Consider the following 27896-nt stretch of genomic DNA (forward strand, 5'->3'; position numbering starts at 1 on the left):
CTTGGATGGGACTCCCGATGTGTTATGGGACCTGTCGAGCCTGGGATCAAGTGTGGTATTGAGGTCTGCACCCCACACCACAGTCATCGCGTTGGTCGCGTCCAAGTGGGACATTAACCAGTTGAAATTATCAGGTCCGTCTGTGTTCGGTGCGTATGAGTTCACCACCACCACCTCTTTTCCTGCGATTATCCCCTTCACCATTAGGGCCCTCCCCTCCGTGTCTTTCTTTAGCTCGATAAAGCTGAAATTAGTTCTTCTGTCGATCAGGATCGCAACACCCCTGGCGAATGAGGAGTAGGATGAGAAGTACCGATGACATCCCCATGATCTGGCCCAGTGTTGTTCTGACGCGGGCAGCAGATGAGTCTCCTGGAGTATCGCTATGTTGATTTTGTGTCTCCGAAGATATTGAAGAATTCTCCTCATTTTCGTAGGCTGATTGCCACCACGGATGTTCCAGGTGGCGATTTTCAACGTTGCCGCTGCCATCTGGAGGGGTCCAGATCATCATGTTGAGACGAGGCTCGCGGGATTGGCTGGAGTCGCTTTCCATAGAGGAGCAGGGAGGACGTGGCAATCGTTAGATGCATAGTTCTTCGTGTGACTGTCGTGGAACTGGGGTGTGTGGGGTGTGGCGGTTTTGCTAAACTAACTTCCCTCCCCTGCACGGGCAACCCCCAACAAGCCCGTGAAAAACAAACCCATTTTAACCGTACAACCAGCATTGCTGTGCTCGGGGCGCAGGTGGCCCTCCAAGAGGGGGCTGGCTCCCTTCTTCGGATGTACTGTTAAACTGTGGTGGTCGCTTCTAGTCAACATTGAAGTCTCATGCAGCCGTTTTGGGTGTCCTATAGGCAAATCTTACGGCGGGTTTCTCCTTGGTCTGTCGCCCCTTTGCGGTCTTCCGTTGGCAGTAGCGGGTCTACAGCCAGAGCGGTCCAGATAGTCGCTTGTCTCTTCTGGTGTATTAAAGAACTGGGTCCTGCCCTCGTGTTGAATACGGAGTTTGGCCGAGAAGAGCATGGAATATTGTATCTGGTTCTCTTGCAGTCTGCGCTTCACTGCCATAAACGATCTTCTCTGCACTTGGACTGCTTTGGAGAAGTCCGGGAAAAACTGGATCTTGTCGCCGTCGTACTGGAGGTCCCCTTTTTCCCTAGCCGCCCGTAGAATGGCATCTCGGTCCTTATAGTTAAGCAATTTCGCTATGATTGGGTGTGGATTAGCCCCGGGGATCGGTCTGGTGTTGGGGACTCGATGAGCTCTCTCCACGACGAACAGTTTGGACAGGATTTCTGTACCGAAAAGGTCCATGCATAACTTCTCAACGTAGTCTTCCAATTTCACGGTAAGTTGTTGTTCCCTGGCTCCCACGATCCTGATGTTGTTGCGCCGCGAGTGGCCCTCCAAGTCTTCGTTTTTGGCGCTTACTGCTTTCATATGTACTTCTAGGGAGGCCACTCGGGATGTTAGGGCCGCTGCACCGTCGTGGAGGTCGGACACTCTCTGCTCGACTGTGTCCAGTCTGTCAGCGTGTTTGTCCAGCCGGTGCTGGAGTAGGTCGACCTTGGAGGAGAGTGTGTCGAGTTTGCTTCCAAGTACTCCGATCCCGGCCTTAAGGTCAAAGAGGATTTCCCTGATGTCGAACCCGTGGGCCTCCTCTCCATCCTGGGCTGCGGCCTGGACGGGAGACTGCGCTCTGCTGTTCGAGGTGGTTGCTTTGGTCGCGGAGCTACCCTCGAAGTTCAGCTTTTTTTGAGATCTGTCTGTTTTCCTCGAAGACCCCATTGGTGCTCGCGTTGCGGGGGCCGGGAGGCACGGGAGGCGGACCAGGGGTCCCAGGGCGCTCGGTTTGTCGTTTCCTAGCGGTGTGGCTCTCAGGGGATCTTGCTGCTGAGCCGGTTCGGACCGAGCTGTACCACGCCCCTCCCGGCGAGGGCGCCGGGGATCCACCCAGGGCGCGCGAGCGAGGGCGCACGGGGCGCGCGTACCTGATCCTCGGCATCGCCCAAGGAGCCCTTCGGCGTCCGTCTATGGTGGCCCCTCTAGGGCTCTGCAGGATTTCTTTTCCCGTGTTCGTCAGCTCCGAGCGGCACCCCCGGGCCTCCTCCGCCGCCGGCTTTTCCGCGTCTGGCCTGCACCCGCGTCCCGTCCGCAAGGCGAAGGGGGGGGGCTCTTACTGTCGAGGAGACCAGATCCAGCGCTCGAGGGTCGACGGATGAATACCCCGTTCTGCTCGGGATCGTCTCGGCTACAATCTGGAGGCGGCTGCGGACAATTTGCGCACCACAGAATCTTCGATTGATCAGGATTTCAGGGGAGCTCCGCGGAGCTCACAGGGAGGCCGCCATCTTGGACGGCTCTCTAGCGCCCTCTCTGGATGGTGTCAGAGTTAATAAATGAAAGGAAAAGCAATGTGATATCCTAGAGCAATTTGTTGGTTTTATTTTCTTGTTTATGCAATCAACTTCTCTAAGTTGTTTTCATTGATTAGTAGAAATAACACGTTTCTATGGTCACAAAGCCTGTGGAAGTACATAGTTCGTTTTTTTTTTAAATTGAATGTGTTTTAGTTCAAATTGAGCTTTTCACATCAATTCAATACAAAATAATTTAAAATAGCTAATCAAATACCATTTCATAGATGCATATAAATGATGATTTAACAATTCAACAAGTACCCTTTAATAAGTACATATACATTCCGAGTTGACATTAATAAAATACAATATAAATATGTAATTCTTCATCTCAGTACAATTGCATACGTATATTCTTTATGATTCAAAAACATTCGGTAATATCTTCTACTTGAATATCTGTTTAAAAACTTTATAAGTGTTCAACTAGCCTTTCCATATATGCAAACAAATCATTCTTGTACCCCTTTTAGTAACTGCCTAACGCGTATATTGTTCAGACCTTACTAATCTATCAGCTATCACTTCCCACATCCTATACAATGCCATATTCAACCGGCTGTTGCTGGCCAGTAGACATTTTCCCCCAAAGTCAAAGAACTTTATACAGTCGAGATTGTGTACAAAATCCCCCAAATAGGTCATATATATATATAGACCCCGCATTTTGCATGAGGTCATAATGTGCCCATTTGACTCCAAAAATACGTAGGTTTGCACAGTCTGCATCCTCTCTCGGTCTCAGACAGTCCTTTGCGAGGTCCAATAACCCCAAATGTTGGTAATTGGTTGAGCCGCATAAGGAGCACAAACCTTCTCAAATGTGGTGAAGGAGATATAACAAAAGTATTTGAGGACTTAAAAGCGAAATCTGACATTCCCTATACTCTTTTAAGGTTTGTAACTTGCCCAAGTGCTAATAGTTGCGATTCCAGTCCCATAATTTAGGTTTGCCAATGTTCCATATCACAATGAGGAGGCCACCCGATACTATCAAACAACTCAAAGTTAATTTTCCTAAAGCACTTAAAAAAGGGACACCTCCGGTTTGCATATCTTATTATCCCATTAAAGCCAATAGTGGGCACTTAAACTCTTTAACGGCTTTTATATGTAATATACCTCGCCACATAAGTAAAAGACCTATTGAAGAGGTCAAGCCCGACTCTATTCTCAGTACTTCGATAGGTATGCACTGCAGCAAAGCCAGAATACTCTTCTGAAATTTGCCTTCCAAAATATTTAACCAGGTCAAGTTAACATTATAAGTGGTTTCAAGCCCATTTAACACCATTGAGATGATACGTTGCTGGTATACGAGAATTACCCCTTTAAAACTTAGCCTGTAATGCTTTTGGTGAATTTCTTAATCAGTATAGCAAGGGCAAACGATTTGCTCTATTTGGTGTCCACTGAGTCAGTGTGTTTGTTGTCCCTATTAACGTAAATTCCCCAATACTTGTAAGTAACGACTTGTTCTATAGTACCTTCTGTCACGACCAAGCGATGTTCAGTTGGTTAACCTTTTCTGATTCAAATCCACTTAGTCTTCTCATAATTATTTTTTAAGCAATTCTCTCTGGCATAACTATTAAGTGATTCAGCTGATCCGTTCAAACCATCCCGGTTGTGATCTAAAAGCACCACATCATCATACGATAGCCAGTGGATATGAAGTCCGCCTAGCTTGGCCGGGAACCTCCTAGTTCCCTCCAACCATCCTGGTAAGTCAGCCAGGTACAGGCAAACCCACATCCTTGTGTCAATCCTTTTGTGGTGGGTATATCACCAGTGCATGCACCAATGCTGTCCATCCTGACCTGGACGCTGGTACAGGTATGGAACTGCTTCAGTATCTTCAATATATGTATAGGTGTTGCCCAACCTTCTAGTTTGGCCCACAGCCTTTGGTGATCCACAGTGTCAAATGCGGCTTGAAGTCAACATATAATAAGTATAATGGAGGTTATTTGTATCTCTCACCATAATGATTAGTGTGTTAAGCATTAGAATATTATGGATGGTAGCAGATCCTTCTCTGAACCCAGTTTGAAAAGGGCTGAGTATTTTGCTTTTGTCCACCCAATCTTAAGTATAAGAATTGCAAAGATCTTGCCAGAGACGTTTAATAATGACAGTAACCTGTAGTTTGCAGGCTCAGTTTGCGCATCTTTTGTATATATCGGTATAAGAATAGCTTTCCTCCATGAATCAGGTATACTTCCACATATTGTCACCCCAGCCTTCCGGGTTGCCCAATAGGACTATATTTGCTAGACCATGCATACCTTACGCTCTTGATTTTTTTAACTTACTAACCAGGCTTACTTTGTCCTCGTTATCAAAATCTAATTGAAAAGTACACCCCTGATCCACTTCCCCACACTGTTGATCATTGTACACACCATGGCCCTCATTACGACCCTGGCGGAAAGGGGTTTACGCCGGCGTAAAGCATGGCGTACCTTTCCGCCTGACTACGAGTTCCCGTAGCGCCATGGTGATTTTTACGCCTGCTTTTTGCAGGCGGAAAAATCCATGGCGCTACGGGACTTGTTAATTACGCCACCGTAATTTACGGTGGCGTAATTAACGCCTTCCCCACTCCCATTATACCCTATGGGGCAAAAATGGGAATGGGGAAGGGTAAATGGGGATTGGGGACTTACCGCCCCGCCAAGGTCGGAATGGGGCGGTAAGTCCGCCAACCACCATGGCGGAGTTGGCAGCTTAGCTCCATTGGCCATGGTGCAAATTGCACCATGGTTCTCCGCCAGGGTCGTAATGAGGGCCCATATGTTTTAAGGATGTGCTCCCACCAAGTCTTTTCCTGTATCAGGTTAATTATATTCTCAGCCTTTCTCTGAATATCCTCCAGATACATTTTGTATACCCTTTTTTATTATAGCAAACATAGTTTGGCATTATATATGCCTCTTAATCCAGTTGTTATAGTCACACTTAGCATTTTTTATTAGCCGAACCGCCTCTATCGCCACAAGGCCCTGTTTTTAATGAGTATGTGTCGCCTGAGATTGCGCTTAGCCTCTCTTATTTCTGGATCATAAATCCCCACTTTTTATTCGGTCTATATGGCCATATCTATTGTCCCAAATGGCTACTTCGGCTGTGAGGTTTGTGTACCAGCTCACAATTTCTTGCACTGGTGACTCAGTCCTATTAAGAATCTCATTAGCTTCCCATCCCACAATCATGGTATTCATGACCTAAGGTTTTTACAAGTCCAGTTTATTCCATTTTATTTCCCGTATTGATCTCCACATTCCTTATTGTTTTCCTCTGAGAACGATTCCCTTCCCAAGTAAGCTGTAGCTTCAGTGTTGCATGGTCGCTGAGCTCATAATAGTATTTTCAAGTTCATTGTGGCTGTTCATCTGTGATATGTTCAAAATGTTAGTGGTTTCAAATATGCAGTGTTTAATTTTTCTGGACATCATTGTAGTTATTAAGGTTGCTTACTGTTGCCCGGTAAGGTTCCCTTTAGACATTGTAAGCCATATTATTGAATCTTTAAAAACTCATCACTTGCACACACTATGCTAACTTTCACATGATGATTGTACACACCTTCCATTTGAACCATCTTAATCGCTCAAACAGCCTGATGAAAGGTTGTGCCAATCCATGAGAAACCAATTGGCCCCTGGGGAGCACTGTTTAGCTCAACACATTTGTCAGCTCATTTATTTGATTAACTTGGACCTTCCACTCAACAATATGGCTTACAATACATAAAGGGAACCCGATCTAAGAAAAGAAAAAGAGTTTTCTAACTACACCTGAGTCCACAAAAAACAGTATTATGGGCCTATTGGCATTTTCATCATATAACTGACAATGGCTATGGACACCATAATAAAATTAGAGCAGCTTTGCAACACCTTTCTTCTTGCCTTAGAAATGTTTTATTACTACCAATCAATGACAACATTTTAATACACATTGATAGAAATTATTCATCATTTAACAAGCAAAACCACTGAATTACTCTGAGATTGTGCTGTTTTTCCTTGAAGATAATATTGATCAATTATTCATATTCTATTTTGGTTGATAGTAGGTGTTTTCATTCAGCTGCAATCCAATGGCTATATTGTTTTCCAGATGTGAAAGAAGGTGGAATTGAATGTAGGCACACCAATGTCTGTGCAACATATCCATTTCCTAATTTATTTTATAAAACAAACCATGTATATAACGAATTACAATTTAAAACTGACATTGACATAGTGAAACACAACAGTTATCCATTTCCAGAACCAGTGAGTTAATATACAAATTCAGAAGCCCGGCAATCGGACAGAAACGTAGTGCCGGAGCCAGGGTAACAAAGCCTTCTAAATGGTTGATCTGGGATTTGTGCCCAACTTTCCTAAGAAACCGGAGAACACAGCTTAATTGCTGCTCTTGTTTTCCTAGTCTGAACTACAAGCCCCTAGTGGACTTGTAGTCCCAATTAATATAATTTGCCCACCAGGCGCGACGGCGCCGGCATCCAACCAGTCTGTGGCGGTCTGTGGCGTACAGAAGTACGCTCCAGTAATTAGATCACTTGATTCTGCTGGTGAGTGTGAACATTGCCCCCTAAAGCTATGAGTAAAATTTACTCTCAAGACATTTTGCTGTCACTTAAGAATCAGCAACAAGGCTACTTCTCCCTTCGTGCACTGAATAAAATTAGGTCTGCACAAATCTTGCCTGCTTCTATTAGGGCAAATTATCATCATACTACTGTGCCCACCCTTAAAATGGCATTGATTAATTCTAGATCAGCAGTTAAAAATGCTGTATCCATATATAACGATATCCAATATAATGACCCAGATATTTTTTTATAACAGAATCTTGGTTTACAGATACCTATGTGTCATCATTTTTCTCCCTAGTGCCTGATAGTTACCACATAAAATGGCTCAACAGAGAACACCAAAGGGGAGGGGGTGGATTGCTATTCTTTATTTAAAAAGCCTCACTTTTCAGAACTTTTGTTCTTTGAAATGGGATAATGTCTTTCAGGTGTTGGTTTGCACATATCAGACTACCCCTAATGACTTGTGTCAACTGTTGGTTTGCTATAGGCCCCCGGGAACGGCCAGGATTTTTCTTGAAGCTATGGATACCTATCTGGGGACAGAAGCGCTCTGTCACTCAAAGTTACTAATCTTGGGAGACCTGAATATCTGGTGCAATGATTCTACTGATGATGATCTTACACACTTAGAAGATATTTTAGATATTCATAGTCTTAATAATTTTCCAGACTGCCCACTCATATAAGGGGACATTGTCTGGACCCTATTTTCTCTAGAGGCCTTATACTTCGTCACCCAAATAATGAACCTGTCAGTTGGACAGATCATTATATGGTGACTTTCAATATGACCATTGCCACTACTTCCAGAAAATATCCGACATCTATAAATCCAGAATTTTGTCATCGGAAGAAGGAGCTTGATATCAGATACCAAGTTGTTGCACAATCTTGCATCTATAGAAAACACATTTGATGCACCAGCTACTAGTGAATTATGATAGCATAGCCTTGTTAAAAAAGGTGAAAACCACACAGAATAAGAATAATCAATGGTATAGTGAAAAATTAAGATTCCTTGAAGGCCAGTATCGGAAAATGGAGAAAACAATTGCTTAGGTCAAGGATGGAAGATGATCATGTCAAAGCCAAACTTGCTTTAAAGACCTATTATGCTGAAGTTTTATTGGCTAAATCCCAATGTCTTCAGATACGTATAGATCATGTAGATAATAGACCTAAAGCCCTGTTCACAGTTGTTCAAAACCTTTCTAATCCTGGTTGTGTAAATGTTAGCTTGCCGTCTTCTCAATCATTGGCAAATGATTTAAATCTTTTCTTTACAGAAAAGGTTGATCCGATTAAACATTGAGTCTGAGGCTGTATCCTCGCAAACTGGGGCCCATAAAGACCATGAGGCCAATTATGGCAAAAACACATCAGAACTTTTCTTTTAATCAGTAACCGAAGAAACCGTTGAGAAATTAATAAAAAATCTTATGCCAACAAATCATCCCTATGACCCTATCCAGGCCTATTTGGCCAAACGGTACGACATCCTTTCATCGCTGGATGTTTTTTCGCTGGATTTTTTACCACGATTTCTTGGCTGAAAAAACTCATACATTTTTTGGGGGGGGTTAGAACAATATATAAATTGGGTGTGGGTGTACAGGAATATTAAAAATAAATAAAGGGGATGGCGGTTTGATGAGTTTTTTCGTAAAAATGTCCACAGTAAAAAAAACCTGCGAAAGGACATCCCGCAATAAAATGTCATGGAACCGGGCAAATATGCACAGGCGCTTAGCCTCTACAGTGGTTTGTGAATGCCTCGTTAACTCAAGGAATTATGCCATCAGCCCTAAAGAAATCATATCTTACCCCACTACTAAACAAGCCTACCTTGGACCATAAAACCCTTTCAAATTGTATGCCCATTGCTGGCCTTCTTTGGCAAGCAAAAATACTGGAAAAGGTTGTCGCCTCTCAGTTGCAAGTTTTCTTGTAAGATAATATCTTGGATGTTTATCAATCTGGATTTAGGCCACATCATGGCACTGAGACGGCCCTAGTGGGAGTCTGGGGCGACCTCCTCGAAGCTGCAGACAAGGGTGAGTTTAGCATGCTTGTCATGCTTAACTTGTCTGCAGCATTCAACATAGTTGATTTAGATATACTCAAAACCAGACTTCTAAGTAAGCCATTAAGTGGTTTGAGTCATTTCTAACTGTTCGCTGGCAACAAGTCAAGTTTGGTCTTTATTTGTCCGATGCACTACCAGTCACATGTGGAGTCCCACAAGGTTCATCCCTGTCGCATCTGCTTTTTAATGTTTGTTTGTCCCCTGCTTAATATTTTCAGGCAATTTAATCTACAGTATCACTCATATGCAGATGATACTCAGATTTATGTTTGCCTAAACCAACCAGCAGAGGCAATCAAGCGATTGGTAAAGTGCGCTGAAAAAATTCACTGCTGGATACTAGAAAATAAACTGCAGCCGAATCCCTCAAATTCTGAGGTTCTCATACTTGGCTCAAAAAAGAAACTGTCCAATGTTGCATCTGGGGTCCCCTGTCCCACTCTGTATGGGTTGCCTACCAAATAGACCCAGTCTGTAAAAAATCCAGGCTGTATATGGCAGGCTAGCTTAGGGCGTCATCTACATGTGAATCAAATCATAAAGTCCATGTACTTCTAATAATTCCAACTTAAGCTTTTAAAACCTTTACTGCTCCTCATTTCTGTAAAAGATCGTCCCACAGTGGTATGCGCCTTTACTAATTCGAAGCTGGACTATTGTAATGCCCTACTACCTGGCATCCCAAAATATCAGGTTCAGTGTCTACAGGTGGCCCAGAACTCGGCAGTACGTGTGATTTTTTTTTTTTTTCTTTTTTTTTTCTTTACCACAGAAAGCCTCTATCTCAGAGTTTTGAAGAAGTCTACATAAGATTCTACCCTATCATCCAACTCGTAATCTACGATCTAAAGGACAGGGACTATTTTCTTTTTATTGGTTTATTACAAACCTTTAAAATACACAAAATAAAAAAATACAATGAATAAGTTGCATAATTCCATAGCCAGCACAATCACAACAAAGAAAGCAAGATCGTACTGCAGATTTTTCGAACATTATGATCGACGGATATTCGTCTGAGGAGTAAGATTAATCTAGGTCAACTCTGTTACAGCACATAAAGAGGCGATAAGAATAGCACTAACTTTATTTCTGGAAAAAGTTAACTTCCAATCTGTTTCGTCGAACAAAACCTGTCACCAGTCATCAGGTGATAGTCGATCTTGCTTGAATAAAGTGTCCAAAGTGCTTCCTACGTTCACTAGTCAGACTTGGACACAGCATTACCAGATGTTTAAGAGATTCTTCACTGGCGTTGCACAGTCTACACTACAGAGTGCCGTGGAAGCAGCAGTATTTGCCCATAGATTTAGGCATTCTCGAGTCTGAAAGAGGTTCAAATGAAATTTCATGTACAGTTTCCTTCGGTGTTGATCCTGGAACTTTATCAGATAATTTTGAGTTTCATTGAGAGCTCTTTTCTACATCGGGGTGTTTTTCATTAAGCAACGTTTACGACTCTGTTCGTCAGTTAGAATCCAGTCCTAGTTCCATAGTTTGTTTTTGACAAAGTTTGGATTTGTCTGTAGGGTAACTAAATCTGTGCCAAGTTCTGTTAAGATTTTTTCAGAATGCTCGACCCACATTGAGAGAATAGAACAAGACCTCACTTTATTTGCTTGATTTAATATCTCGTATTGTAGAGATAATGAAGCCATTGAGACTTTACAATAGATTATGAGTTTGCCAGCATACTCTTGCATTAAGAGAGGTCAAACTGAGTTCAAAACAAATGCAGGCCGTTGGAGTTCCCTTAGGTAAGCAAAGAACACGAGACCAGAACATGTTTTCTAGACTGTCACAAGTTTCGTACGAGCATCCCAGGGCACATTCTGTGCCGTACATAGGTGCAGGTACGGCTTTTTGTTTATAAAAGTGAAGTGCTGGCAAGACTGAAAATTTGCCGTATTTTTTGTTAAGCCACGCAGCTTGAATTGCGAGTTTTTTGCACTTCATTTTGAGGTTATTCACCTACGGAGCATCATTTATATTGGAATTGAAAAGAGTCCCCAAGTATTTATTTTCAGATGTACATGCCAACATTTTCTCTCCCAAGTACCACTTGAATTTTTGTCTATTTAGACTATTTGAACCTCATAGATTTTGTATTACAATGATCTCAGACTTGGTGGTGTTCACAACCAGAGCCTTTTGTTTCATATAGGTTCCAAGTGTGTTTAGACTGCGCTGCAGGCCAATCAGAGTCGAGTCCATCAAAATTAGATCGTCGGCATAAATCATATGGCCAATGTGAAGGCCATTGATTTTGGGGGGAAATGACATCACTTTCTTTAGGCTTAAGTCAACATCTGATATAAAAAGGTTGAAGACTATCGCAGCCAAAGGGCAACCCTCCTTGACCTCACAGAACGTTTGAATGGCAGATGAAAGTCTTCCCTTTTTATCAAGTGTAATACGGATGTTGGTATTAGTGTGGAGGTCTTTGATAGCCAAAAATAAACTTATCGGGCAGTTCCATTTCATCAACTTGGTCCATGGAATGTGTCTATCAATGCTATCAAAAGCATGTGATAGGTCAATTGAGGCGATATAAAGATATACATTTTATCGCCAGGCTGCAGAGCGTCCATTTTCACCAGGTTGATTAACAGGAGATTCAAGCTACACCCCACTCCCTTTGTAAAGCCAGTCTGTCTTGGGTTTATGTGCTTACTGGACAGAATCCACCTCTGCAGATCACGTTGCAAGAGTATCGCATACATTTTCCCCAAGACATCTAATAAGGCAATTGACCGGTATTGACTTGGGTTACCTTTTTTAAAAATGGGCACGATAATCGTGCTTTTCCACGCAATTGGTGTTGAAGCAGTGGACGCAATCTTCGTAAAGAGTTGGTAACATAATTCAGCCCATTCAGCAGGGTTTTGTTTCAGATTGAAGTTCAACCCATCCGGGCCAGGGGCTCAGGATGAGCTTAAATTGGAAATGATGTAGAAGATGTCAGTTTTATCAAAGGTTAGCTCCCACTGCTTTAGGTCATCAAAAGTCGGGATTTCAAATTCACCCTTTTTGCCATAAAGCTGGGTAAAGTGGTCTATCCACATTTCCTCAGAGACCATATTTTCCAACAATGCGTCCCCGGGGGCACTCACGTTGTTAATGAGGCTCCAAAAGTCTCTTGAGTTTTTATTAGCTAATTTAGTCAACATGAGTTCGACGTCTTGCTGGAGAAGATACGCTCGATGGGCCTTTAACCAGTTTTTATAGGACTGTTTGATTTTTTTCTTTAGCCCAAGGTACACGGGGATCGAAGATCTAGAACAGCGCCGAATCTCCATTCTCATTTGACGCTTACGTTTCAAGATTTCCAAATCAAAAGAATGAGTTCGCTGAAAATGTTGCCGCTGAGAACCATTGTTAATTTCTTTATATTGTTTTAACAGATGTTGATATTCGATCTGAACAGTTTCAGCTGAGAAGGCTAGGGTAAGGGACCTGACCTCCGAGTCTTCAAGTCCCAGACAAATTCTGTTGGATTGTATAGAGATTTTATGGTTCCAATGTACACATGGTTTAGCATCTGCGCTAATTGTTAGTTTTAGGAGGTTGTGATCACTTTCAACCTTATCGATGACTCTGAGGGATTGAACCCGAATATGTAAATTGCTCGACACATAGAAGTAGTCAAGGTTAGATTTCTGGCTAAACCTTTTCCAGGTGATCTTTGCAGGAATGTCACCATCTGTGCATCAATTCAGCATAGTCATTCCTCTCGCAGATATTTCAGTGATGCAGTCTTGGTTATCCAGTAGATTAGGTGATTTGCTTGTCGGCGAGTTGAGATTTTATACAGTTAATATTTAAGTCACTGCATATCAATATATTTGGTGAAAGTTCCTTTTCATTAATGGCATCGATGATCGAGGACACATGATCAATGAATTCAGCTGATCGAAAAGCTTTATGTTGCCAGTACAAATTGATGATAAATATTGTATCCATTGGTTGTCTGGCAGATGACTCGGATTTAACTGTGACTAGTTGAATATAAGGAGTTAGACTTTTGTCTTTGACAATTTTGTAACCTGAACTTTTTCTGATCATGGTGAGAAGACCCGCCACAGGTCTACCAGATTTTTTTCAGGGGGGCAGGGTTAATGGAGATATCAAATTCATCACAGATTGGTGGTTTGGCAAGCCAAGTCTCCTGTAGGCATACAAAATCTAGTACATCGAGCCAAGAGTATTGGAACAGATGATTAAATCCACGGGAATTCCAAGACGCTATCCCCAGCTGGATTTCAGAGTGAGAGGTTGAACATTAGCTTTGATGTGACTTAACCAGAGATCTAGCAACCCAGTCCCACTCATTAGGTTTGGGTGTGTCCGTGATATTATCGTTTGAAGGGTTACTAGGTTCTTCACATGAAAAGGTAATTTGGATTTGATCACTCACTGTTTGTACTTTTGAGGGTAGCGACTGCAGCTTTGGGTCCATTGTTCTTTCCTTCATAGGCTTCATTATTACTTTCAGAGTTTCTGAAGCGCCAGGCTCCACACAAGTATGGTTTAGCTGCTGGAAAACTGGTGACAAGGTTATTTTCGGAGCCAAGAAGGCATCAGATACAGATGTCAATTTTCCATTATACGTGTCGTCTTCACGCAAGTCGAAGCCCATCGACAGCAACACAAAAGCAGATTCCAAAAGAATATTGCATACCATTCCAGAATCAATGTTCAGACGCACACCGTAATTTTGAGGCTCTTTGTAAAATTCGACGGTCCTTATGTCGGCCGTTTCAATTGGTACATAGTGGAAAAAAACGCAACACATTTGCCCGGTTAAGTGTGAAGCCGTCGTTTGCAGATGATATTCGTTCCAAAATAAGCTTATATTTAGAAGTAGTCTTTTTAAGTATTGAAGATAACTGCTTACTTTTTGACAAATGCACGCGTTTATCAGTGCATTACTGATAGTGAGGATTTGACACAGAAGTTGATCGATCTCCAATTTCCTGGAGGCCACGCAAGGCAGTGTTCATGGATGGTTTCAGAGTTTTATTAATGAGCACAGAGCTTTGGTCAGCCAATGTGTCAAGGTCAAGAATCTTCACATTTTTCCACCTTTCCCCGAGAGTAAGTGTTTTCGGGCTTTCCTGTGTTGGATTTATTTCCTCGCAGGTAGTTTTCACAGGCACAATGGCACACTGACGAGTGCTCTGGATCATCTCTTTATATGGCACGTCTAATGACGGGCCTTTACATGGAGCAAACGGGATCTAAACTACTGGACGATGGACAGAAATGTCAACAGGTGAATCCACTTCCTCTTCATAGTCGTGAGTTGACAGATCTAAAAGATCATCCAAAGGCTCATGCAGTTCTGTAGCTGCTTTTCCCGCAGCAGGACAAGGAACCTTATTAGCATCCACAGTCAAGTCAACGATTTGCTCATTATTCAGTGCATCCGAGTTTATAATTATAATAATAATAAAAAAGTTTATGGTGAAACTTATGGTTTTCAAGTTTCTTAAAAATTTGCGTGAACCAAGTGTGGCTCGGGACTTCCTCTTGGTAATATTCTTTGATTTTTTTGGTTGACTGTTTCCCAGTCGATTCATTTAATTTACTATTATTGTTAAAGATGGGAAACAGTTCTTCCTGACAACTCAAAGAATCCACTGCTTCAGGAGTAATTGCAGAGGTTTCTGGTTCATGGTCGACAACAATCTTGGAGATTAGATTTGAAGAGGAAGGTTCCTGAACATTCAAGTTTGCTCCGTTATCTTTTTGCTTCAAACTATGAGCCGCTTCAGAAAAGGAGCAGATGTTTGTATCTGAGACGGGTTCATCAGCATCACCGATAGTGTTGGCAGAGGAACATGATACATCATCAGGACTGAGCGTCTCAGCAGACGTAATTAAGTCTTTGGTTAATTCAATACTGGAGCTCAGTGTCTCCAATGAAGCCCTAGAAGGGCTACCTGTCATAGAAGGCACACAATCCCTAAGCAGTTTTGCACCAGATTTCAAGGTTTGTTGTTGAAGAATACCCAACGCTTGTTTGGCCACGTCAGCGAACAATCTTTGGTCCTCCAAGTCTCTTAACCGGTGGTCGTTAAACATACCGGAACAAGAATCTACTTTTCCATCAATCTTACCAAAGTCTGTTTTGACATGTTGTTTTCACTCTCTAAGGCACTCAATTTTGTATTTAGAGTGGCTACTAGAGTTGTCAAATCTTTCATACCATCCTGAATTTGCTCAAATAATTTCAGGAAAGGTGAAATTGTGATTGACATGGAGGACATCAGGACAGGTAGCAATTCTTGAGAGGTTTTCCTCATAATATTAACAAAGTCGCATTCAGCACTGGGATTAGGTGCTGTTTTTGAATGGAGACGTCAGATTTTAGGAAATTCGCGCTCCATAATAGAAGATTCAGATGAATCGTCGTCAGATGAACAGTCAGTTTCATGTGAACGAGCATTGTGTGTGGTTATCTCTGATAGTGAAACAGTTCGATTCCTATGACTCTGATGAGCTGTTTGTTGCTGAGAATCCAAGGGAAAGGCAGAACAGGATGTATTCCCCAAAGAAGCCTGTTTATTAAACAGTTTGTATTTAGCTTGTGAGCAGAGGAGTTCTGGGGAACCACCGTCATCAAGAAGTCTTCTTTTAAAAGGCCCTGATAAAAGTTTTTTGCAGTCACATGATCCTGTCTTTCTTGGGCATTTTCTTTAGACAAATGACAAGCTGATGCCAATAATAGAGCCGTATTTTCTTTTGATTTCAAACGTGCAGTGTTAATTTTCTCCAGGTCCAGCAGGAATTTGTTGGTGAGCTCATTTTCAATCGATAGCTGCCTGGATGGAAGGAGCGGCATATGTTTGAGAAGCAGTACTTTATCATTTGAGGACATTGGAGTTATGCAAATAGCTGCAGGGGACAAAGGGAGAGATGGCGGAGGAGCAGCAGCAGGGGAGGGAAAGGACCTTTCGCCATCCATAACCAAGTTCTCAGCGGCGAGGAGTGTAGGCTGTAGTAAAGTCACTAATGCAGGGCTGGATAACGGCAGGCAAAACGCAGGTCGCCCCGCTACTGTGATTGAGTAAGTCACACATAGGCTGTGTCAGGGCAACCGATGACTCAGCCGCCGGCTGCAATTCAACACACTTAGCAATTGCGGCGCGGACAAGGCTATCCAGACATTGAACTGGATACGCGTGGAACACACTGTTGGGAGTCTGTTCAACCGGAAGATGGAAATTCTCAGGCAACGCGAGAGTCCGGTCCACCACTAAGACTTCGCAGGAGCACGGGACAGATGATTCAAGAGCAGACACGGGTAAGGAACAGGGACTCACATTGGGCTTATCCGTGTTTAATTTACAGAGGGAATTTCGGAGCTTGCAAGTTTGAGAGGTAGAGTCAAAAGTCATACTAACGGCAGTTTCAGCATGCACACATCTGGAGCCAACTTTGGCTAAACTTACATGTGAGTTGCACGCACCTGCGTGTTTCAGTGAGAAAAGGTTGTTCCCTTCGATCTCTCGGCGCAGTTGCAAGCGTGTCGAGGGATATGAAGCAGTTCTTTCCTTACGTCGGGCACTCGCCAGAGCAACCTGAGCCACGGGCGAGTCTCCAGGAGGAGGCATAGTTCCTCTAAGGGAAGGCTCCACAGATCGCCACAGAGCTCCACATACTCCAAGACTCTACGTGGCTCCACGTCCGCTCTGCAGAGAGTTTGGAGTTTTGTGAAGGCAGCAGCAGGTGGCTCCGCCCCCCAACAGTGAAGGCAGAGAAAAGACTTAACAGGCAGCAGGGTCCGCAATCCGCAGTACTCCAAGACTCTACGTGACTCTGCCAGGGACTATTAATAATTCCTTTCTCTAGAACATCTACTTGGGGAGATTGACAGTTCTCCTTTTTGGGCACTCGTATTTGGAACTCTCCCCCGCAATGCATGAAATTCACTCTTTATTCAGCTTTTGAAAACTTTTAAAAACGTATTTGTTCAAATTAAAATTTATGGTTATATCAAAGAAAGCTGTTTAAGTTCTTGCTAAATCCGAAAATTACATCTGCACCCAGATGCAGTTTTGCCAGGCTCCCTCGGGATATGCACACTATAAATACACAAATCAAGTCAAGTTAATAAGAGTGGGTTCCAAAAAGCATTGCACTCCCTCAGAAAAGGTTTTCAGAATTGACTCTCCTGCACATGGGTTTGTCTATGCAGAACCGATCCCAACTGCTAAAGCCACAATGGTCACTGAGATACAAAGTTTGGCTGCCCGTTACTTGAAGTATCAACACTAACTGCTTTACATATCAAAAGTATCTTCTTAAAAGGTATCCTCCCCTCGAAGTGGAGACAGTGTAGCTCCTTAATACTGCTGTGATCTCTTCAAGACTCTTGTGGGAAAACGCCCTTCAGAGGAGAAAATGTAGACTTGGACAAACCCTACAGATTAACATTACACGTGTCTAGCCTATAGAGAATCGGGCATTGAACAAATAACTGAAAATCAGAAGTAGAACCAAATGTTTTTGCTGATTTTGCAGAAACTAAATTGTAGATTTAACTAAAGAGGGAATATGAGCTACAAACAAGAGAGTAGGATCCAAGGTGAAGCCCACAAATGTAGTTGCAGATGCCAAACAACGAGAAGAGCCTGGATGGGAAAATTAATTCAACCAAAATGAAAGGAGAACAATCCATATAGGAAACTTAAAGAACATTTGTTTTAGTAGTGTTTAAATGTTAAGCACTGAGGACACCGAAACAAATGTTTGAGGTGCTCACTTTACCAGTATCATCAAGAATGCTTTCTATTCCTGATAGTTTAGCCAACCGTATAGTACTATTTCTATTCCTGACATTTTAGCCAATCGTACTTTACAAGCATTGACTTGTAGTTTTGACTTTCCAATTTAAGTAGGGTCTTTATACAATGGTGACCTCAAGTAACTTAATTGTTAATGGCTTATGTGTGGTGGCTGTCATAGCTAGTAATGACCCACTAGCCCAAGCCTGGGGCTATTTCTAGCTGGGGCAGCACCTCTGCATGCCCATTATCCATATTACCAACCAGGCGGGTGCTTGGATTGGGACAAAACGATCATGAGTAAAGGTGGCTTGGGAAGTTGCTACGTAGTCGTGATGGATGACTGTGTCAAGGATTGGGATCCAAACCCAAAGTACCCTTTTGCAGTTTTATTAAATTAAAAAAATAATGGTATGACCCTTGAAGTAGTTTAAAGCGACTAAGGGGATACAAAATCAATTTCATGGAATTCATCCTGTGGTAACAGGAAAAGAAGGCCCATGTTCCTCTAGTTCAGGGTTGTGTAACCTTTGGCTCTCCAGAGGTTTTGAACTGCAACCCCCTAAGCACCAAAGACAGTAGTCAATGGGGAGTGATCATGACAGTTGTAGTCCAAACTATGAGATGAGCTTCAGGTTGCAGACCTCTGCTTTAGTTCCCTCTTCTCTGGATGCTATGATCAAGTCTGTTTCTTAGTGTCTGCAATAGTCCATGCCTTTGTCTAGAATTGCTAGTTGTGTGATTTTCGTGGTCGAGTACCCCACAACTGACTAGACACAAAACACACGTCCACTTGGGCTCTTGATGTGGCAAGGTGCTGGCTTCCTTGACGCAAAAGGCTTTTTCTCAGGAAAGGCTCACCACCAGATAGAGACCAGGGTCAGAGCAGATGAGCAGTAGGGAACAGCGTTGAGGTGACGGAAGCTGACCAGTGGGGAGCTCAGCAGAACTGAAATGTGGGAGTTTAGTGTCGTAGCCAGTCGGTGTTCATGAACCCTCAGTTCAACAAAGCTAGACAAGGTGAGGCTTCTTCACAGGGGAGTTGAGGGTTGTTCAAAAGCTTACTGATGTGACAGCATAGGCACGTGTTACTTTGTTCTGGTTTATTGCCAATCTTAATAATCAAGTGTGTTAACGTTGCATTCATAGTTTGTGTAGGCATGCCTTTTACCTGCCTTGTGAGTGCAGATACAGCAAGCACCACTAAGCCCACCAATATGCTTATGTATGACACTTATTAAAGACTTGAAATTGCTGTATATAGCATTCCCATGCTGCACGTCAATGCTGGATTTTTGGGCATTCTGTGGCAACTTTTTTACCACTTGTTTCCCTTTAGAGAGTTTCTTCCCTTTGGAGGGTTTCTCTCATACGCCGTGTATGCGCCAAGTGCAGGAGGCAAGGAGAGAGGTGACACATAATCACATAATAGTAGGTAGAAGAATGATATATGTCTTGTAATGACCATTCCATTTCATTGCAGGTATCTGAAAAGGGCTCCCTTACATCAGAAGAGTTTGCAAAACTTGTCGGAATGTCTGTTCTTCTAGCCAAAGAGAGGTAAATTGTACATATTCCATGTGGTTAATTCTGTCTGGTAAAATTAGCTTTTTGTTCTCTTCACCCGCTTTATTTTCTCTCTTCAGGCTAGTACTTGCAGAAAAGATGGGCCAGCTTTGCAGGGACGATTCCGTAGAAGGCTTGCGATTTTATCCAAACTTGTTTGTTACACAGAATTAAGAACATGTTTCTTTCTTGAATTTGATATTTTTCTAAGTCATACCTGGAGGCTTCCGGAGAACCTCATGAACTGTGAACCTGGATAACCATACAGCAGGAAGAATTAATGAAATTCCTTTTCTGAGTTGTCTGTGAATTTGGTTTCTCATAGTGTCATTTTTTTGTTTGTTTTGTGTTCTTTTTTTATAATGTTGAGTTCCCTTGTTGAATGGTGACATCACTGGAAACCTAGGGTTTATATTACTTTTTTGGAAGGGTTGCGGGGGGTGTTGATATGTGTCTTAGCACACAAATGTTGAACCATGCTCTTTGGGTTTCGATCTGGAATGGCAAGAGGAATCCTACATGAAAAAAATAGACTACGCATTCAGCCATTGGGAATGTAATAGGACGTCTAAAATGTATCCTTCTGTTAAGTATATATTCATGAAGATTGCTGACTGACCACCTGCAAAGAACTCGTGAAGAGAAAGCAAAAACATACAAATATAGTAACCCTGCAAATACCCTGCAAAACTTGTGAAGAGAGAGAAATAGACAAAATACTTATAAGCGAACCCTATATTATGGGTTTTGTGCGATTTTGGCACATTTCTTTTTTGTTGGCTGCAAAAACGCCAACCGTGGCATTTCTTGGCATTTTCTTTTTTTTTTACAGGATGGTCTTCAATTAATTTTATTTATTTTAGCAGTGTGTATATTGTTATTATAGAGACAGCAGGGGGTTCAAAGCATGTGACTTATTGTTAAGACGTCAGTCCTATTAATTCTATATGGATTTTAATCAATCCCAAACATATGCAAAAGTTTATATGTTTTTGCTTGTAATATAAAACAATGTTTAATGGGTGGGTATTTGGATAAATAATGCCATCTGGGGTTTCTGGTGTCATTTAAAAAACCCTCTGCATTCATTCTTGCCGTTTATCATCATGTCACCAGTATCCCACAAAGTCATCATAGGACCTTTGCACAGAGTTATCCCTTCTTTCTTCCTGTATGAATATATTCAGAAATGCAGATAATAATGTGGTGGAAGCGCTGGAAGCTTGAGATGCAGTGATGACACACCTATGTTGTGATATATTATGGGCTCTGAGGAAAAGTTCAAATAACTGATCACATTTTATAATTTCATTCTAATGCCACATTTGAAATGGATAAGCGTAATAGAACTCCGAAAATTGAAAGAGCTTTGCATATCAAGAAAGGAAAATGGGATTTAATATATTGGTATACATATATATTTAAATAGTATATTTAAAAAAATGGAGAAATGTTTAACTGCTCGTGTTTTTTTTCACTTGAATAAATAATTTCTGCTACCTGCAGGCAGCGAGCAAAGTTCTGCTACTTTTTACATGGGGTTCCCTGTGAAGATCTTGATTGCAGCCAAGGTTGCTGGAGATGTTTTCTTTGCTTCATTTCATTGTTTACAGAATTAGAAAAAGGATCCCTTCCAACACCATCTTCTGCAACAGTATTGAAAAAAACGCCTTAAGTTTGGATTTTGTAATACTATCATTTCGTACAGTAACCTCTGAAATGCAGGATGTGAAACCACTTTAGTTATTGTTACATTATGTCCTGTTACCAGATCTTGTAATAAAGCGGTGTACCCATTCATAAAATATGGAGGTTTTAATAATAAAACATTAGCACCTGGAGGTGTGGGAAGCAGCCAATCAGGTTCCATAAAACTCGGGCTGAAACCACTAATCTCAGCCTGTGGGCTGCCATCTTCTCCCAAGCTTGTTTTTTTTTACTTTTCCCAACCCGCCCGCCCCAGTCCCACTTACCTGTTTGTTGCGGCAACGGCTCCCGACGCTCCCGCAGCCGCTTACCTCCTTTCTTTTCTGGCCTTCTACAACCATGGCAGAGATTTTGAATAATTATTTCCATTAATTGAACGAGACGCACGCGGCGTCCAGTTAAATTAATGAAAATACTTTTTTTAGCACCCCAGATTACTGCTTTGGTATCTTGGGGTGCTAATGGCGTTAGCACCCTGTTCCAAGGGATGGAATGGGGATAACGGCCCAGAGCCTTCGCTCAGGCCATTAACTAGGGCTGCCGGGCCTTTACCCCCTGTTCCAGCCCTTGAAATGGGGTGCTAACGCCACAATGTTGGAATGGGAGCAGTTATTCTGGATTGGGAAAGAAAGAATGACACCGACACATATTTGCAGTCTTAAATACCTTGCATGACAGAATGTACATCTATAAAAGTACTACATACACAGATATTCTTTAGAAAGGAATATATGTAATTTAAATGTATGTGTTCCCTGGTGAAATGGTTCTAACTATATATGTTACCTGTTTAACTGTGTATATTGTCTGGATAGTATACATCGCTCTGTAATCACAAAACAATATGTAAGCAAACCCCATTATGTTTCCTCACCTGCACTTACCTTGTTGGGAGGTTCCTGAAATGGTTGCACTTATTATGATCTCAAGCACGGGGCTCTCTGTGTCTGAGTGCTGTTGCCTAAACCAGTGGGTTTTCCACTGGGTTAATGAGCTGCCCCGCTCAGCGCCTGTTTCCCAATAAAGGCTCCAAGGAGAATGGTTCTATACGTTTTTATTCTTATTGTGCTCCGTTCATCTCCCCTCGTCCCTATCTCACATATTGTTTCCTCCTCCACCCTCAGTCACCACCCGTTCATACAACTAGATTTACCCATATCTTTTACAGCATAGCACAACACTACATTGAGAAGGAAAATACAATTGTGTTCTGACATCTGCCCACTTGGGGGGGGGGGGGAGTGTACATTGGTATGGCCTACTAATGGGCTAATTAAAAAAAACCTGTTTTCGGGGGTGGGGGGGCGAGTGAGAAACTAGGGAACCGTCCTAAAATGGGGTCTGTGTGCAAGTGTTCCAGGCAGGAGTAGGAGGCCCAGTAAGGGGCCCAGAAGTCAGCGAGCGCCCCCCATACCCATAGGAAGCCCTGTATGCCAACAACTATCTGTCTCTCTCCTTCAGGAGAGCAACGTTGGTACGAGACAAAAAGGGGGAAGCGACTGTAGATCTGTAGCCCCTTGCAAGGCCTTATCCAAGCCCCCATAAGCTACAGAAGCGCTCAATCAGCCAGTGTCCTGTTGGGGGGGGGGGGGGGGCTTGAGTCCCGCAGAGATTGCACTGAGAAGCAGCGATGCGAGAGGAAGGCAGCCCCAGTGCCCTGGTTTCCCCTGCTGCCGGATCTTCGTGTACTCCACGTTTGGGAAAAAAGCTTGGGGCTCTTCCATGCACAACCCATTTCGGGAGGGGGGAATCTTATAGTTTGCTATACAGGCTCCATTGTCATGCTGAAGGCCCTTGCCTGCTCTATTATTTCCCAGCATCTAGGGATCTGTGAAACATAGGAAATGCATTTCTTTCTTTGCTGTGCTCACTTTAATAAAGGTGTGCTGTATCAATGGGCCCTGTTTGTCTCTGCTCACACTAGTGGGTTAGTAGAAGGAGCTAAAGTTTTTCCCTGGGCCCTCTGCTATGTTTTGGAGCCTGGGTGGCCAAATGTAAGATAATCGCAATCCCTTTCTCTCAACCCTGTTCTGTTAATGGAAACAAATTTGAAAAAAGCCTCCAGAGTTTGGTGCTCCTGCGCTGTTTTAATAGGTTTCCCTCAGCAATGAAAGACAGCAGAGAAGGGGACATTGGTTTTGCGCTCAGCTTGAGTGTTTTTAAAGCAAAACCCTACTATTCGGGTTGTGGTCTAGTTAAAACAATTTAAATCCAGTCAGCAACTCGGTAGGGCTCCTGCATAAGGGGGAGCTGTTTATCCTCTCTTTCATACGTTATGGTAAATCCATAGTGTAGTAGCCTGTTCTTTCAGGGCCCTTTGTGAAAGGCACACTGGGGATCGCACAGTAAGGAAGACCACCCCTGGAAGCACATGTCACAAATGTCACAAAACCCTGAGATGGTTCAAGAGGTTTTTTTTTTTTAATATACCAAACAAATGCATTTTCTTTGGAAAATTGGCACTAGGTTTGCCCCTCTCTCCTCTCCTTGGGGATACCCACCTTAGCCCAAGCATCTGTAACCCCAAGTTAGTGCTATCACTCAGTAACCCCTACTGGCTGGTTCTTACTTTGGTCTACCGTGTCGCCCTGAGATGACTACTCTGTTCTCCAGCTTGGGATCTTATATGGATTCACATGCTCATTAATATTTCCCGTCGTCAGGATGGGAGTCCTCAGTAACATTAAAAGCAGTTTCACTTTAAAGTCAAAAACTGCTTGTTAGAGTCTATTGCTGTCATTTTGGGTCATGCTGCCAAAGCCAATGGGATTCGTCCTCCTAGGCTCCACCCCTAGAGGAGGTCCTCAGATTTTTACTGCATGTTTTCGTGTTGAGAGTCCTTGAATTTCACTCCTCGAAACTCTCGATTCTTATATTTTTGTGAGAATTTGTCCATCGTTTTCATCTCCGGTCCATCATCCGATCTTTTTTCTTCGAATAAGGCCTTCTTCTTGGATTTGGGCCTTCATCATGTGGGATGGTGGACGTAAGCAAGAATAGTATCTTCAGGGTCTTTTCCAAGTGCAACCTAAAAACGTCTTTGTTGATGATCGGCAGGACAAATGCCTCTAATGCCTGCACCTGGACCCACGATGGGGACAACTGTTCCTTCTGCCAGTCCTTCTCCTCCAAAACCCGACGGGATCATCACAGAAGGTTGGTGACTTGCCTGGAAGGAGGTGCCAAGGCCCCTGACACAGCCTCACTGCGTAGTCATGCCTCTGCCCGGGTCAGCAGATCCTTTGAGCGTACTCCCTCTATTAAGAGGTTGAGATCAGTTGAGCACACTTCCTGGGGGAAGATGCATAAGAAGGACAGGAAGTGCCACTCTCCAATTTTATCGCCGTCAGCGGCTCCCAAGGTCCTGTCTGAGATGGCAGGATCCACTGCCACAAATCCAGCTGCCTCATCGTCGGAAAAATGGCACATGTCATCGACCTCCCCACTGATGAGCCGTGCACCGTCGACAAGCAGAGCGCCGTCCACGGACAGACATCCCAAGGGTCATGTCCATGTGCACATTCTGTCATCGAAGTTCAAGTCTCCATCAGAATTACCGACCAGGACATCGTCACCAGCCCATCAACCAAAATCTTCGTCTACCACCTCGTTGATGTCTCCTCCGTCTAGTCGACGGCCCCCACTCTGTCAACAACTGTCCCCTCGACGGCCACATCGATGACCTCGACAAAGACATTGGCAACTATGATAACCGTCCACAAAGTTGCTCTGCCACCGTGGCCGCCCTCAACTGGCCCATCTCTGGCACAGTCGACAACACCACATGCCCCTGTCATCATCTACTTCCCCAGGGGGGTGAGTGTGGACAAGCAGATGCCGCCAGTTCTCTCCTGTCTCCCAAGGCAAAACTGCTCTTCACCCTATCATCAGTGGGTTCACCCAGATCGTTACCACCTGCTCAACTTTTGCATGCAGGCACTCTTTCAGACAACAAGCCTGCATGGTCTTTCCTCTCTGATCTGGGATAGATTACCTAGTCGCTCTCTGCAGCCACAGCCCACCCTACCACCTGTGTCCTTGCCCACAGCTCCACAACAAGCTCTACCAACTGGGCCCTGGCCCACAGCGCCCATAGGATAAGCACCTAGAGACTTGTCCTTGGACATCCTATCTACCGTACACACTCTGCAATAGTGTCTTCCTCAAGCAGCTCCCGGGCTGCTCCCTCTAGGAGTCCACCTTTGCCCTCACTGCCGGCCCCCTCTTGGTGTTCACCATTGCCATCAGGGCAGAACACACGTTTAGTGGCACCTCCTACACCTCCGTCTAGCCTGTGCTGCATCCCTGTGGCTACCTCACAGACACTAATGCGGACACCAACATCTCACAAGATACCCAAGATACAGATTAGTTTGACGACCTGATTCCAGCTGACGGTGAGCCCCCTGATGTGGATCTACCCTACAAAGACTCTCCACCAGATGAGATTGGCTAATTTCATGCACTGTTGACACATACAGCAACATTGTTCAATCTGGTCTCTGAAGAGAGGAGGGTTTCCTTTACCAAAGGAGAGAGTCCTCTCGGAAATCAATTGTATCCATCCCTATTTGAGGACATATGGGAGGATGGCTTATTGGTCATGAAGATGCCTTTCTCTGTTCCTCCAAAGAAGGATTGCCTAGAGAAAAAATACAGAATCCCAAATTCTGCCCTGAAGTGTCTCCATTCCCTAGCCTTTGCCCAGCTCTGTGGTTTCTGCTGCTGCGAGGAAAAGTTCCACTAACCCTTCCTCTCCATGCATGGTGCTTACCAACCGCCGCCTCCACCGTTAAAGCGGCTAACGCTTTAGCTGTATTCTGCAGATATGGTAGGGAGCTTTGGTATAAGCTAGGATGTTTGTTAAACATCCTCCTTGAGGAGGACTAGCAGAACGAAGCATTGCCTCTGTTTCATGAAGGTGAGGAGGTCCACGGCCCCTTTGTGTGTTGTATGTTGCTGCTCTTTTGTAAAAAAGATTTTAATGTATTTTGACTTACCCACACCATTGGTAAAAGTGAGGGATAGTTTCCTCTTTATCCCTATTAAATAGGCGTTACACCATCCGCTATCTAGGGACAGGCACTCCCGTCAGGGATATGTTGTCCTTCCTTAGGGATATGTAGCACATTGTCTTTCCCCATCTATTTTTGTTCAATGTCCTGACAGTCAAGCTTTTGACCTTTATAACCTATTTTCTCCCCAAGAACTGTTTATATTGTGACAAAAGACTGTTTAACCGTTAGGGAAGGCAGTTGTTTTTCTATTTTCTTGTCGAATTTACCCTGATGTTGTTTTTTGCTCTCATTGTCCAGCAGGGCGGCACCCTCGAATTCCTGGGCAAATTCCCTTCCATTTCTCCCCTCATCAGAAAAGAACACCTGCACAATAGGGGCAATAGAGGCTGTGCCAAGACACCTCCGAGGCTCCGGTGTGTACTCCAGATACTTCTTAGTGAGTAAGAAGTCAGGGGGTTCGTAGACCTAGAAAACTCAACACATTTCTCAAGTCTCAAAAATTCTGGATGGTCACATTGCAATATGTGCTCGAACAACTGGAGCACAGGGACTTCCTGGACTCCCTAAACCTAGAGGATGCCTACTTTCACAACCCGATTCATCGCTGGACCAGACGCTTCCTCTGGTTTGTCGTAAATGGCAGACATTACCAATTCAAGGCTCTTCTTCCCTTTGGCCTCAAGTCCGGCCCAAGGGTCTTCACAAAGTGTCTGGCTGTAGTGGCAGCCCATCTACGGTGTTCTGGGATCTACGTTTACCCCTATCTAGATGACAGGCTGATCTACTCTCACCCACTGGCAATACAGCACACCGAAGAGACCATCCGGTGCCTAACTTTGCTGGGATTCTCGATCAACTTTCCAAAATCATGCTTGGTGCCATTGCAGAATGCTCTCTTTCTAGGCTCACGCCTCAACACACTAGCATGTATGGCTTCCACCTTGGAAGAGAGGTTTGAGGCCTTCTTGCGCAAAGGTCAACACCCCTCTACTTTTTGAGTGGCAACCATCAGCTCCATCAAATCTGTTACAGATGATGTCTACATGCATTCCCCCTAACCCCTCATTGCATACTGCACATGAGGGCTCTGCAACAGTTCCTGGATGCCAGGTGACAACAATTATCAGGCTCCTGGAATGACCAGATCACCCTCCAATCTGCCCTACAATGGTGGTCCATTCGTCAGCATCCCACGCAAGGCGCTCCTTTACGCCTTCCAGCGCCTCAGGCCACAATGACTACTGACTCCTCCCTGGAAGGGTGGGAAGAGCACACAGGTCAACGTCATGCCAGGGGCTTATGACAACCTGGGGAGTAGTTGCACATCAAATTCTTGGAGCTGCGAGCAGTGTTTTGGGCTCTCAAGTCATTCAAACCCCAACTCCAAGGCAACTCGGCATCTTCACGGACAGCACAACCACCATGTTCTACATCAGGAAACACGGGGGAACCCGCTCTCCTATTCTGTCCAAGGAAGCTCAAGCGATGTGGAAATGGGTGATGGATCAGAAGATGTTTCTCATTCCATTCCTTCTAGCAGGCATTCACAATACCATTGTGGACCCACTCAGCAGAGAGCTGTCATCCTGCCATGAGTGGGATCTTCATCAGGCTCAAGTCCTTCAGCTTTTATCCAGGTGGGGTCGACCTCAAATCGACAGATTCGCCACAGTAGCAAACGCAAAGTGGCCC

At 43.8% G+C, this 27896-nt stretch overlaps 1 protein-coding gene across 1 annotated transcript in view; it reads left to right on the forward strand.

Moving 5' to 3' along the window:
• Positions 1-19789, forward strand: part of VPS36 (vacuolar protein sorting 36 homolog) — a 427280-nt gene extending 407491 nt beyond the window's left edge. Inside the window, exons 13-14 of the mRNA XM_069639283.1 lie at positions 19397-19473; positions 19560-19789. Coding sequence (XP_069495384.1) covers positions 19397-19473; positions 19560-19653 — 171 coding nt within the window. The 3' untranslated portion in view covers positions 19654-19789. The remainder of the gene's footprint in view (positions 1-19396; positions 19474-19559) is intronic.
• Positions 19790-27896: the final 8107 nt, after the last annotated feature.

The sequence above is a fragment of the Ambystoma mexicanum genome, chromosome 7q, assembly GCF_040938575.1.
Source record: "Ambystoma mexicanum isolate Mex_15411 chromosome 7q, UKY_AmexF1_1, whole genome shotgun sequence".
In the NCBI taxonomy this organism is placed as follows: domain Eukaryota; kingdom Metazoa; phylum Chordata; class Amphibia; order Caudata; family Ambystomatidae; genus Ambystoma; species Ambystoma mexicanum.